At 40.5% G+C, this 14,261-nt stretch overlaps 1 protein-coding gene across 1 annotated transcript in view; it reads left to right on the plus strand.

Moving 5' to 3' along the window:
- Positions 1–1,085: 1,085 nt before the first annotated feature.
- Positions 1,086–14,261, plus strand: part of NSMCE2 (NSE2 (MMS21) homolog, SMC5-SMC6 complex SUMO ligase) — a 126,085-nt gene continuing 112,909 nt past the window's right edge. Inside the window, exons 1-2 of the mRNA XM_062503978.1 lie at positions 1,086–1,208; positions 5,359–5,506. Coding sequence (XP_062359962.1) covers positions 5,374–5,506 — 133 coding nt within the window. The 5' untranslated portion in view covers positions 1,086–1,208; positions 5,359–5,373. The remainder of the gene's footprint in view (positions 1,209–5,358; positions 5,507–14,261) is intronic.

Here is a 14,261-nt window from a genome sequence, read left to right on the forward strand (position 1 = left end):
TGTGGAGCTGGATGTGACAGAGCAGCACAAGTCCTGCAGTCTGATTCTGATCCTTACTCTTTAGGCTTCTGGAAGCAGAAAGCCTGATGAAGAAACCGGCCACGCCATTAATAACCTGCAGAAACAAACGCACATATCCAGAGTGGTTTATATTCATGTTTTTGCTAGTTTAATTTGTGGATATTTAAGTACACTCTCCAATCTTCCAAATTATGAAATTTAAATTAGCCAAAACTTTGTAAAATGAAAGAAATGCATGGAATTAATTTTCAGCATTTCAGCACTGAGTTTGAGAAAGGGCTTGTGTGAGCAGGCAGGGGCAGTGTGATCGTTGAAGAAAAGCTGAAGAACACTACTGAAGAATGAAAGTCACAAATACTGAAACAATTATGACGACGCAAGGAGACTGGGTGCAAGGAAAGCAAAACCACAAAAAAGTGTTTTTAAGAGCCAGTTTAAAAATACAAACAAAGTATCATAATGGGTTTTAGAAATAAGGAAAACCTTCATAGCAGATGGAAATTACACAGCTCCGTTCCTTTATTTATAGCTGCAGGACGAGCTGCCACGTTGTGGTTGCATTTCCTGCTCGGTTTTATTCATTCACACTTTTCTGCGGGATACGGCGCTCAGCACCAAAAATAAGCGTCTGTGCTTCCGAAACATTCATGGGAAGTTATGACCAGGCTTGACTTTTCACCAAACACCCTGTGAGGCACTGCGATAAATTTAAGATAGCAGTGTGCTGTCCCAAGACAGTTCTGTCCCAGAAGGAGCGCCCGGAGCCCTCCCAGGTGCGCAGTGACGCCGCAGGCTCTGCTCCACAGCGGGCACAGCGGGCCCCACACCGGCAGCGGCCGGACGGGCTCCGAACCCGCTCCCGTCCCGTCCCGCCCCGCCCCGCCCCGCCACCGCCGAACTCACGGTCTGCAGCCAGGCGGCCCCGCTCCCTCAGCGGCTCCCGCCGGTGCCCTGCGCCAGCAGAGCCTGCGGGCAGAGAAGGATGGAGGGGAGGAAGGGAAGGATGGAGAGGAGGCGGCGGCGTTCCCTACGACGTGGCCGAGCCCTCCCATCACATGACGACGCCGGCTGATGAGGCGCTTCCGTCTTCCCCGGCGCCAGGCGCTCCCGCCCGCCTGCCTCTACCGCCGGGAGAGCGGCGTGGGGCCGGCCCCGGGACAGCGGCACTCTGAAGCTGCGGGGACGAGGTGAGCAGCGGCCGCCGGCGAGGGCGGCTGTCCCAGCCGGCCCCGGCCTCTCCGCGGGCGAGGGCAGCGCTCCCGAGCGGCGGCGGGACGGGTGCGGGCCGTGTCCCTTCGTGTGGGGCTGCCCGGCCTGCCCTGCCCTGCCCTGCCCCCGGGAGGCGGCGGGAGGGCCTGGGACCGCGGAGCTGCCGGCTCGGCCGGCACTGCTCCCCACTGCATCCCTCCTACGGGGAGGGATGGTTTCCCCGCGGCAGCTCATCACCCAGTGTGCCTGGGGCTGAACGGTGCTTCTGGTGCTCAGAGAGCGCCTTACACCTGTACAGCTGCTGGTACAGAAGCGAATAATACTTTTTTATCTTACCTCTGCTTCATAGTCTCAGATATCGAAGCACAGAAAGTCACAGAACCTTGTCACAAAAGTTTAGGTCAATTCCTCAAATATTTAAAATAGGGAACAGAATAGAAACTAGGTTTTTTTGGTTCTTTATCCTGTCTGGGCCATTTGATCACTTGTTGAAAGAAAAAAGACATGCCCTCTCCTAGTTTGAAAGACAGGTGTTTGCTAAGGAAAGCAGAAGCCTCCCTTTGAACTGAAAAATGTGATTCTTCCTTCCTACAGATTATTATGATTTTGAAATTAAGGGAGCTCTCAGGCAAAGATACAGGGATAGGAATAATAGTTCTTTATTAGTATATCTAACAAGACAAACAAGAACAACAGCAGCTATGAAATTACCCACAAACAGAACAGTAACTCAGTCCCAGTGTTTTTTGGCTGCAGGCACCTTTTCCCGGAGCTGCAGTTCCCGGTGCTGGGGGCGGGCGGGTCCCGCAGAGCCGCAGGAGGGCTGGGGGTGATGGCAGAGCTGTCCCAGGGGGAGAGAGAGATGGAGAGAGAGAGCCCTCCGCTCACGGTGTGGGTCCCGATGCTCAGCAGAGTGCTGGATGGTGGCAGGTTACAGTGAGAAGGCAGCAGGGCAGGGTCTGACAGCAGTGAGGATGGCTCCCGGCGCTGGATGGCAGGGATGGAGCAGAGGCGGCGATCGTCCTTCTCGTCCAAACTTGGGGGGGAAAATAGGCCGAGCCAGAGCCTTTCGCCAGAGCCTTTCATTGTTTCTTCTTCTGGATGTTTGGATATAGAGGGGTTTCCCTCTTCTCTCCACTCCCCCTTGCCACCAGGACCAAGTCAACAGGTATCTTAGCATGACAATGGGGAAAATTCCACAGAGGGAAAAGGGAAAGAACCAACCCCCAACACCCTAGATAGTCTCCCATTCAGCATGGAGTTTGCTGGTTGTGTTTTCCAGAATTGAGGGGGCTTGGGCTTGTTAGTGATAAGTGCTTTGATGCACCCATTGAAGACCTTCCTGGCAGAAAAGAGTGTGTTAGAAACAATGCAGTGAAACCAATTCCAGAGAGGAATGTGCCTCTACTTTGGAAGGGTAGAACGGACAGCTGCAAGCTGAAGTTGAAGAATTCACTTGACAAGTTCAAGAGTGAAACCTTGCCTTGGTATCTCTAGGGGACCTGAGGAACTGGCTCAAAAGAGCCAGCTGGGAAGTGGTGGGGGAGCAGGGCCTGCTACCCCTGAAGTTGCAGAGCACAGAAGATAAAAAGGAAAGGAATACATGTGCCAAACACTCCACTACGGGGGGCTTAGAAGCTCCTGAGACAATGCTGGATTCTGGGGTGGTGACCACCTACCTTTCTCTCTCCATTTTCTTTTTCTTTCTCTGGTGGTTTTACACCTTCCTCTCAAAATATGTTGTAAGCTGGACCACAAAATTCCAGTGTCGTCTTGTGTCCGGAGAAGTTAAAATTTGCTGAGCTAAAGTTTGGGAAGTACCTTATTTTGTCTGGACGTTTTAAAATTTGCCAAGTTCAATGTTCTAAAGTTTGCAAGTGAAAGTTGGCATTGAGTCTTCTGGTAATTTAGTTGTTTTTCTCTGCACTGCCCAGGGTATATTCCACTACCTTCCCCTGAACCTGTCAAGCAGGCTCGGGCATTACAGGATTGTAACCAGTTTCTAAGAAAAATAGTATTTTATTAAAAAACAAAAAAAGGAAAATTCGTCCAAAAGAAATTCCTTCCAAAAGATAGATTGAGATGAACTACCACTGCAATAATATGATTTAATGTCATAACCAGTAAGTCTGCACCTGTGTAGTTTGCTCATGAGAACGAAGGAGCCTTTTTAACTTTTCACTGTTGTTTTCTTTTTTTGCAGATTCCTGCTTTCACAGTGTGTATCTTTGAAATTTCCAAAAGAGCAGCAGGCTTTCTCAGTGAGATTTACCAAATTCAAGTAGGGAATTAGGCTCTCTTTGTTAACTTTGATACACAAAATGGGCTTAGAAAGATAAAGCTGTTAACATGATTTTATGTGACTATTCAGTAGTGTACTTTTGGAGGTTCTATACAGTCTTGCTAAGATGGCAAACAAGTGCCTTAAAAAAAGTGAAATATATACTAGCTGAAATAATTTGTTATTAAATCTTCAAGAGCATCCTTTGTCTTTATTTTCAGGGAGTTCTATAAGGAACTTTTCCCTCGTCTTCTGTTGTCAGTCTGACAGCCTCTGAAGGTCTCTAATGACAGCAGTCACAGTCTTCTGTCAGGGAAAGCACGAGTTGACATAACAGGAGCTGTAGTTGAAGCCTGCTGCCTCTAGACAAATTTGCATGTAATTAAGAAGTTCAATTTGTGGTGAAGTTGAGCGTCTGTTAAAATGTTGCTGGAAGCACATGACCTAAAGATGGTGTACTAAAAGATAGTATTGACTAGCCAAGCACATTTTATAAACGGGTAAAAAGGAAAATGATAGAAAATAAACATTAGGACACAGCAGGTATTCAAGTCTCATAGTCTGTGTGGTACTTTTGAGGAATGTGGCAATGTTGTTCAGGTTAGGGGGAGCACAAGGTGTGGTTCTGGAGTCTCAGGGAAAGCAGTAGAGAGAGACAGAGCCTTAGGTATACAAAGCTTGGGAAAAGCATTCTACTTTCTATTTAGATAGAAATTTTCCAGATTGCTGTTGGATTATAGCCTGTTAAAGGCTGTTATTGATAGAACAACTCTGCCCCTTTTAGTGTACCCCAAATTGGTTTGTGAATTCTGCTCTCTATCTCCCTCAATGGCATCTCAATATAGTCCTTGAATATAGTAGTTATTCTTTATGTGGACTAATGCAGTATTTCTGTCTATCTCAGAGTTCTGCTCTGCTATATCTATTTTTTTTTTTGGTGTATCTAAAGCTGAAGCAGAATTTTTCTAATATGCAACTTGAAGTATAAAATTCTGCACACTGGGTTCATGTTTCAGTGGGTTATGGCAAAGCATGAAGAAGGAAGAGCAGGAATTGGGGATTTTTGAGAATAAACAAATGGATGTGAGTGCAGATAGGCACAGCACAAGCAAAAACACTTGAAGGTTCTACTAATACTAGACCAGCTAATCCCCACAAAGGTGTAGGCAGTGGGTGTGTGTTGCAGAGCCAGAGGGTGGTAAGAAGGACAAACAATGGTACCTGTGTGACTTTATTTTGTGCTAATGGAACATGGGTACCAAAAGTTTGTAGCATCTTTGGTGGAAGTAGGCAGCATTTTTAAGGTGGGCTTTTATTTAAAAATGATGCTAGGTGTTTACTCTTAAATTCTTAGTAGAGTGGCCCTTTGTTAGATTATTTTTTCCAAGGGTCAACTGCTGGTGAAACTAAATTGAATGTGAGAAATGGTATTTCTTCCTAGCCTAATTGATTATATACCTAGATAACCCAGACAAGCTTTTGCGCTTGTGTACTTTTTCGGATCTTCTTTTGGATCTGAAATAGAGCAGTAGTTTTCAGGCAGACATAATTGTGGAGTTTGAACTTCACTGTGTTTAGAGGTAGGAATGAGCAGAGGAAAGTTGCCAGTTGCTTTTAATGGTGTAGTTTTGTTAATACTGAATAGGAAGTGAATTGAAAACCTGTGATGAATTGCACTTTCGCTGAATTTACTGACGTCTTGGGAGCTAAGTTTTCATCCCTGCTCCCTAATGCTTCAGTGATTCTGTTGACACAGCTTTATGTTTAGCTATCTATTAGAACTTGTTTTCTCTCCCAAATTCTTTGTGTGCAAACTGCTTTTAATATGTTTTCCCTGTTATTTCTAGAGTAACAATTTCAAGATGTCAGGTGGTCCAAGAATCTTGTTCACTGCAATTGATTCTGCTCTTTCTTCTTTGAAAAACTGCCAGTCCTACATCAACTCTGGAATGGATGTGGCTACTCAGGTTGCCCTTGACCTTGTGGAAAGTTTCAGTAAGTATATTCTGTCTTGTGTTTTGTCCTGAATCTAACAGATGAGTCCCAGACCTATGTATTTTAACTTAGTTGCTGTTAATATTAATCTTTATTATAGCTCTTCTGGCTTGGCCAGGGTGTTTTCATTACAATCATTTCACTAAAATGAAAGATTTCATTTAGATGATAAATTCAGTGAAAACGTAAATACCTGGCAAACATTATCTCTTCTCTTGTGACACCCAAGACTAATTATGTTCCAGTGATTGTTACCCTACAGCTTTGTAGAGACTTTAACATTGCTGAATGAGATGGAGAAGGCCCCTTAAGAGGGTGAATAAAATGAGTTTTCATTCTCATACTGCTTCTTTGTGTGTGTTTTATTTGACATTCGGGGCAAAATGTATTAAAATAATACTAAAGATTTTGAATACAAAGCTTGAGACAACTTAGGGGATGCAGTTTTTTTAAATGCTGCCTCTCCTGAAAATCAGGCCTTTTTTTAGGGTGCTTCAGTTTGGACATTTGCAAAGTGGTATACTTTAAATCTCTAATTACTGCTGACAGTCTTGTAATTGCTATTTCACAATAAAAGGAGCACTGCAAAGCTACTTTTCAAAAGACAAACATTAGCTGGCCCATTTCCTTATCTTAGATCTGTGATAATGTTGTCACTAGGGAAAAATAAAAACTTTAAAGCTCCAAACCCCTGATAGTTTTATTAAAGAGAGGAGAGAGGAGAACAAGAATCTTCTGAAAGAAAAGCTCTGCTGTTCACTATAAATCTTGCACTCAACTAAGCCAAGGATTATGTACAATCAAGATTAATATTTTTGTCATTGTCTAGTGTGATAGTTCTCTCTCCTTTCACCTTTTTATCCATGCTGCTGTCAGAGACAATTGACATGTCATTTCTAGCAGGAAGAGGAAATGGAAAGCTTGTCTGAACAGTCACCTGGGGATTCCCTTTGACATAAAACTTGTGTAACCAGTTCCATTTCCCCTCTGCTTTAGCAGTCACCATCTGTCCTACTTTGTCATAAGCAATGCATGGAAATACATTGAATATATTAAATTCTTTCATCCCCAAGATCACAGAAATTAATTATTTATACAAATATTAAAAATTTTTATTGATTTCACTTTTCCTTAGCAGCCCGTGTTGCATTCCTATCAGGAAGGGTAGAAGGCAACTTAAGCTCAACTGTGCATCTCTGCAGCTGCAAGTCTGTGCCTTGTACTCCTAGGAAATGTCTCTTCCTCATTTACCTGCTTCTGACACATGGATCTTTAATTAAAAGCTTGAAATTATTTTGTTCATTTAACTCAGTAACCAAAAAGACCCTTTTTAGCATTCTATCCTGACAGGAGGAGATTACTCTTGATGAAATACCTGGTTACAGTTAAGTTACGTCGCGTGACTGGAAAACAGCTCCCATCTAGACCATAACACATTTTATTCTAGCAGAGGCAACTTTCCTGTTGAGTCATGATTATAGAATTATCAAGCATGATCTATTGTCATACTCTATCCCATTGCACTACAGAGGAGGTATTCCAGATTTTTGGGATTTGTAGGTCATGGTTCTTTTGTCCGGTGTTCACAAATTACATTTTTACCTATACCAGTTGTCTTCTTCACTCTTACACCTTTCCTTGCAGATGTATTTATATGGAATGAACAAATAGTGAAGGTCACTTTTGAAAGGTTTAGTTTTCATTGTCATGACTACTCTGCTTGACTTCAAGTTCTTGTGCTCCTTACAGAATGCCATCAGGAAAGATACTGGGTTTCTGTGGCATGACATACTTTGTAAACCCTCAGTCTTTTAGAATTAGCATCATCTGATCTGCTGGACTTGACTGTTCAGCTCTTACCTGCAGCTCACATGTGGCAATTTCTGTTTCTAGAGCTGTTGCTCATCTATCCTACCTTCCCTTCATGTTCTGAGGTAAAATACTAATTTAATTTTGAGACAGAGTTAGATAATATATTTTTGTTCTTCTCCCTGTCTCATTTGCAGTTTGCTTTAATTTACTCTGCAACATCTGACTGTCCAGCTTCTGCAGGTTTCATTGCCAGGCTTTGTGGAAGCCAGGAATTCTGTTGCAACTATTTATTTTAGTTTACGAGCACTTTCTGTGTGTGTATTTTGTTCCTTTAGTCTTTATTAATGGACAATGCTGTTTTTTGTGAATAGTAACAACATTTTTCATAGCACGTACATGACAAAAATTACATTCACTTCTTAAGATAGCTGAAAAGATAGCAGTTAATTCAGTGAGTGATTTTTCCTCTTCTAATTCTTGTTCTTCACAAACAAAATCCTGAAAACATTTACTGTTAAATGTATTTATTAAATGTTTATTTTGTTCTATATAGATTTATGAAAATAAATTACTCGTGTTCAATATTTGGGTCAGGCATTGCTCATTTATGAGTTTGTATAATATCTACAAAAATAAGGCTGTTTATAAGGCTATTATCAATAATAGCTGTGTGCAGGATAATTTTAATGTATCTGATCATGAAAATATTTTGTTTTAAGGGATTTTGTTGATTTCCATGAAAGTAAATTGTTGATTAATATCTCCCTGTCAATTGAGAACCTGCTGACTTTAGTGTTGAACATTGGTATTATTACCACATTTGGTGCTGGCAAAGAGACAGAATTTTAAAAGATCCTGGAAGGGGTTAAGGATCTGTATCAGAGGTAAAAATTAGTTTCAGCAAACTGAATAGGGAAGGGAAACAGCCAATTTAAAAGCTCATTTTATTTAATGAGTGAAAAAGAAAGGTAAATATTTTTTTCCTTCTCAGTCTTTCTGCTGATTATCTTTTAGATACTGACATTGTTTAATGTTTTCATTTTTCTCTAAAGAACACTGTTGTTGTATAGAAGCATTTTGAAAAGCAACTATATAAATAAATGACGTAAGCAGAAAACCAGACTGTGCACACTTGGTTCCATTATATCCTGCCTATGCTCAAAATACTCTTGGACATTCTGTGGCCAAGCCTAGTAAAATACTGAAGGAAAGGACACACTGATATTCATGAGTGGTTCACCAACCTTCCAAGGGTCTCATTGTTTCAAAGCTAAACAACATGTATATCCTTTGCTGGATTGGAGACGTAATAGATTTAAGAATTTGAAGATGACACTGCTCAAAATCAGTTATAATGCAATTAAAATCATTTCAGTTCTACCATAATTTGCATCTTTCTAAATCCTGCCTTTTTCTGTTTTAGAGCTTTAGTCGTGTGATTGCAGAAAGAGTCACTTGTCATTAAGTCACTTGTCACAAGTAACTTGTTTGGCAACATCTCTGAATTGTAATGCTCCGAGTATTGAACTTTAAGCCCTGTGTTGACACCTCTGCACACAGAGGAACATCTGTTTGTACTGCTAATTTCACTTCTCTTGGTTGCTGAGCTGTCTTTACTTACCTACTTGGAGTAGTTCTGTAGAGTTAGAAAGCACTGATGTTCGTACAGGCCAAATACTTGAACGATAAATTTTATTCTGTTTTTGGAATTAGTGAAACCTGCAATTCCATGCTGACTGATGTGCTGATTATGGTAAGAATATGCTGGCCCAAGACAAATCTAGCATATCCATGACAGACCTCCATTCCCAGCTTTGCTCAAAATTTTTGGATATAGGTTTGGTCAGTTTGATGAGGATGGTAGTTTAGGTGACTCTTCAGCAGAACTTTCTCAAGACTGTGGGATTGTAAAGTATAGAGAGCTGTGGGTATTGGAATGAAGAAATCTAACTTATGGTCATCTCCAGGCTTCCAGACCAACAGCTGCCCTTTTGATGGGGTGTTACTTTTGTCTGGGCTGGAGTCCAAGCTGGGAGGATTGTCCAGTACAAATGGGAAATAATTGGGAGGTCTGGAGAGTATACTAACTACAGACAAGATAAGAATTTCTTAGCATAAAACGTTTGAAGAGCATTTTGAAGAACGAACAGTTAGTGTTTTGTCTAATTAGCTGAATGGGTTTTCTAATAGAAAGCAAGATGATTCCTTGATGTCTGGGACATACTTCCAACCACACATCACTTTCCCAGTGTGAAGTATAAAGGCCATGAAGTGTGGAATAGCTGGTTTTGGGAAGCAGTTACTAGAGGTGAATACTAATCTTAAGGAAAAAAGAGCTACCTTTTCTTCAAAAATTTACTGAAAATGTCATGGTCTGCTGCTGCCCATGGCTGTTTGCCATCTGTATTGCATAGCAGTGATCTTCCTGTAGTACTGTCAGGATGTGCTTGGGAATTCCTGTTGTTTCCTTACCATCCTTTGAAGGGTTTTTCTGCTCACCGCTGTGTACAGAACAGGCGCAGGGGTAAATGTTAGTGATACATTTCTTTATCATGTTCCTCAGATTAAGTTAGAGTTACAGCTCAATCCTTTCTTGTTTGCTCATTGCATAACCTGCTCCTTCTGCCAGCAGAGTTTACCTCAGTTCTGTCTGCTTACCCCATTTGTCTGTTCCCCTTGTCCCAGGGCTGTGTCTGTGCATTTCTTATGTGTGCTGCACTGCATTTCATATATGCAACATCCTCCTTTTCTGACTGCTTTGTCATCTTCAGCTGACTAAGATCCACTTGTGTCATCATGCCTGTTCAATACTAATTAAACAGTAGTTGGTAATGCAGGATCTTCTTTCCATGCAGATTTAATCCTGGGAGATTACCCACATTACTTTGACTTATCTCACTGCTCACTTAGAATGGTTTTAGCAAGAACAGCTCTGGACATTGCTGAGGGGTGTGGACATGGGAAGAAGTGTGCAGCATATAGACGTGGTGGTTAGCCTCCTTTTGTGCAGTTATTGCCAGCCTTTTGATAGACTGTTGGATGAGTTTATATGGAATATCCACTGCTGTGACTTTCTAAACCCATTGCAGCAGCCCAAAACAGACGCACTTGAACATTCTAAGTTTGTTCATCCATGAGAGAGGAGTCCTTTCCATGTAAATTTCTCTGTCTTTGACCTAAAACTTCTACTTGGAATGGTGTAAACTCCAGTATGAAAATGGACTCTCTAGCTGTGCTTGAATATCAGATGATTTGGTTAATTTGTTTTCTTTGTTCTTTTTTTCCTAGCTTATTTTTCCTTGGAAATTCAAATGCAGGATTCCTGCAGTTTTGTACTATAACACAAATCTTGACATTGACAAAGTTCTTGCACATTAAACAACTACAATGTACTTGTTTTGGGATCCAGAAAGCAACCTGCTGCCACCCGTGCTTCTAAAATGTTTTTGGTATCTTAGTTTCCATGGTGCTAGAGATCATTGTGCTTCATAAAATGATCCAAACTTAAGGTACTTGTCCTGAGAATGGGCTGTAGCAAATAGGCTGGAATGACTCTTTGTGACTTGCTTGAGTAAGAGGTGTGAGTGTGAAGGTCCTCTGACTGAGAAAATAAGCAGGATAAACTTTGACTTGCTGTCCTGTTCTTGTCCAGGCAAGATAAGCCATGTCAAAATGTCTTCTTGCACATCCTGCGTTCTGTCACATACGAGCAGTGGTTTGGTCAAGTCTCCACATCACAGTGGCCTCATAATGGTCAAAGCTGTGGTCTGTGTTGCAGGGACTGTTAATGAGAAATCAGACCTTGGTTTTCACACTTAGATCCATATATCTGTGAAGGTTCTCATGAGAAGAAAGTAGCAAATAGTTTTATGTACACTGTAGGAATACAGGTTTTTTCTTATTGGAGAACCTAAGTGTGGATTTTCTGTTGTCTTGTTAGAGAATGTAAGTGTAGAATGTCAGAGTCCATCCTGGAGATAAATGGCTTTTCAGCGACGCTTGCTATACAAAAATGCTTTCTAGTTATGAGGAGATACTGTAGAAAATGAAGAGAGGCCAATGATGCATGAAATTCATCCTTCTGTGTTAGACTCTGCTAGATGCTTCCTGTGAAGCTGTAAGAATTGCCTCATGATACCATGCTGTTCGCAGAGGAAGTTTTATTCTAACCCAAGGTTTTTCTCTGCCAGAAACTGTTTGTTCACTGATCTGCTTTGTTGCTACACGAGTGTTGCTACACATTTATCCATGCACAAACGTAGTGTAGGCACCAAAATTACATCTTTCTTGGGGGAAGTTCTTTTCCTGTTGTCCAAAGTAAGCTTGTATTTTGTGGTATGGGAAGTAGAATGTTCCAGATGCCCTTTCTCAAAAATATTAATTTTGCTTTCCTTCAAATCCCTCGCTTAAGATCAATCATTTTAGGAAAGATGTGCTTTTAATCTTAACTAGTGCTTCTATTGTGTTGTGCTTCTTGTATTATTTTGCAGGTATTTAACCTTTCAATGATAAAGATACATTTTCTTGAAGTACGTAAGTACATGGTGCTACACTTGGAGTATTTCTTCTTCAAGTAATTTCATTCTTTGAAACAAGAAGGACTGGTTGAGTTCTTGTGAAATGCTTTTCTGAAAAGAAAGTTACATAATTTTGCACTATGCTCTGCAGTTAATATAAAAAAATTGAGAAGAGAGAATTGGATTTTTTTTTTCTATCTCTCTTTACTTATAATATTTGTATCCAGCACTGATGAGCCCATTGCTGGAACACACTTGTTTGATTCTGGAAGCTGTTCTTCAAAGAAGTGGTCCAAAAAAGGAGAATTTGGAAGCGTGCCTTGTTTCAAAATCTGGAAAAATATGACTTGTAATGAAAAATTTTTGTTCTTTTATATTTATCCAAAACCACTCTGACTGTAGTCTGTAATCTTGCAAAGTGGGAAGAAACAAATATGTAGTGTTGTTACTATTTCCTAGCTGTAATTTTGACTGCAAGAAGAACAAAGTGCATTAAGAGAAAGCAGCTACGTTAGGCTGCTCTATTATTGTCTGAAGCAGCATGCTTTTATTCTGATAGCTCTTTTTCAGTTTGGGTGCTGGTTAAACTAGGTGCGTAACTTCAGCAGTTTGAAGGACAGAAAACCTTTAGGTGGCAGCAGAGGCTTTCCTTTTTGCTTCACGTGCTGTGGCACTCTGGAGCTCACTCCTAGAATGGATCTAGAGGTGTGGGTGCCTTATCACTGTACTCTTACATTTAGTGACAATAAAATATAAATGGAGGATTAAAATGAGTATTTGAAAGAGTATTTGTATTATCAGATCAATACAGATCATTGCATTTTATATATTTATTCTTGCATGAAGCTGCTATGTTGTGGTTGATCTAGAGAGTATCATTCAGAGTGAAATACTTGATTTAAAGCTTAGCTGGCTGAATAACTGTCCTTAATGTGTTTTCATGGAGATGTACTGACAGTACCCACCTGAGCAGAAGGTCAGAGCTGTGTAGGGGTTTTGTCAGAAAATTTTCAAGTACTCAGATGAAAACCCCACAGTTTATTTCACAGATTTTGGTAGGTGGTATTTACATAGTGTCTGATGTCAAATACATGCATATGCATGTGTGAATACTTATTCAATTTTCTTAGGTATTTCTCTAAGGCAGTGGGTAGTTTTCTCCCACAAAGGTCATTGTGAGTCAGAGAGATTTGCAGTCACCTGGTGGGTTACCTCATGTACCCATAGTTACTATAAATTTCTCTGTCCTAGACCTCATAAAATCTCAGTAGTCTTCAGAGTAGATCATAAGTAGGATTTAAATGCCGTACAGACCCTTTTGGAGACCCTCTGTGCACTAGTGATGTTAACCTTAGAGAATGAGTGAGCTTACAGCTGTGAGTTACAGGCTGGAAATTGCTGGGTGAGGTTCTTTGGCCTCTGCTATGCATGAGATCAGAACAGGATGATGCTGATGGTCTGTTCCAGCTTAGAACTACTATGAAGTACTGCAGAGGTCTTGTGTGGGCTCTTCAGCACGAAGATAAATCAACCTTTTTGAGCAAAAGCCAAAGAGGAATATTCTATCTGAGTAATTTACTGTATGAAAATATTCTCTGTAGTATATAAATCTGTCATTTTCTTATCATCATATTTCTGCTACAGAAATGTGGCAGTAAGAAAATACTATTAACTCCTGCTTAAATGTAGAGCCACACAGTATATATAGAAAACAGTGTGGGCTTTGAAGAACCCTTTGAAATTTTTATCAATTTGAGTAGATTGGAATTTAGCTTTCAGTGATCTAATTGTGTGCATAAAAAATGAGGGAAGGAGGAGGAACCCAGAAAAGTAGAAAAAAACCTGGTGTTGGCAGCATTCAGAAAGATTAAGACTGTAAAGCAATTGTATTTATTTTCTTGAGTCTTTCCACTAGGAAAAGATTTATCTGGATAAAAAGTAAGTGTCGTGCTGACATGTTCTCAGTGTTTGGTCAAAATGTGAAAGATGCCCTTATGTAGATGTGATCATTCTGAAACTTCATCCAGATCCCTACAAATAGACACAGGAGACTTTTCAAATTTTTCTTTTCTTTTCCTGTCTCTTTGTTTGTCTCTTCAAGAATTCAAGAACTTGTTACTAGTTTTTACCTTGTTTTTTTTTTATACTCAGATAGCTTTTTATGTAAATGAACATAGAATTAATTACTAGAGGTTTTTAATACTTGCAGTTAAAAAAATAACCCTCTGACTCAAATCCAGTTTTTATGACTTGTTTTGTGAAATTTACACCAATGTTATATAGCACACTGATGTTCCAAAGAATGAAGATTGTAATGTGTACTGAATGAATTCCAGGAATTTAAAGGGGAATGTTTGTTTTTTCAGTTAGAATTGCGTGTAAGACTTTTGTGTTCCTTACTGACATTGAAACCTATGAAAAATGCC

Source organism: Cinclus cinclus, chromosome 1 (genome assembly GCF_963662255.1).
Source record: "Cinclus cinclus chromosome 1, bCinCin1.1, whole genome shotgun sequence".
In the NCBI taxonomy this organism is placed as follows: Eukaryota; Metazoa; Chordata; class Aves; order Passeriformes; family Cinclidae; genus Cinclus; species Cinclus cinclus.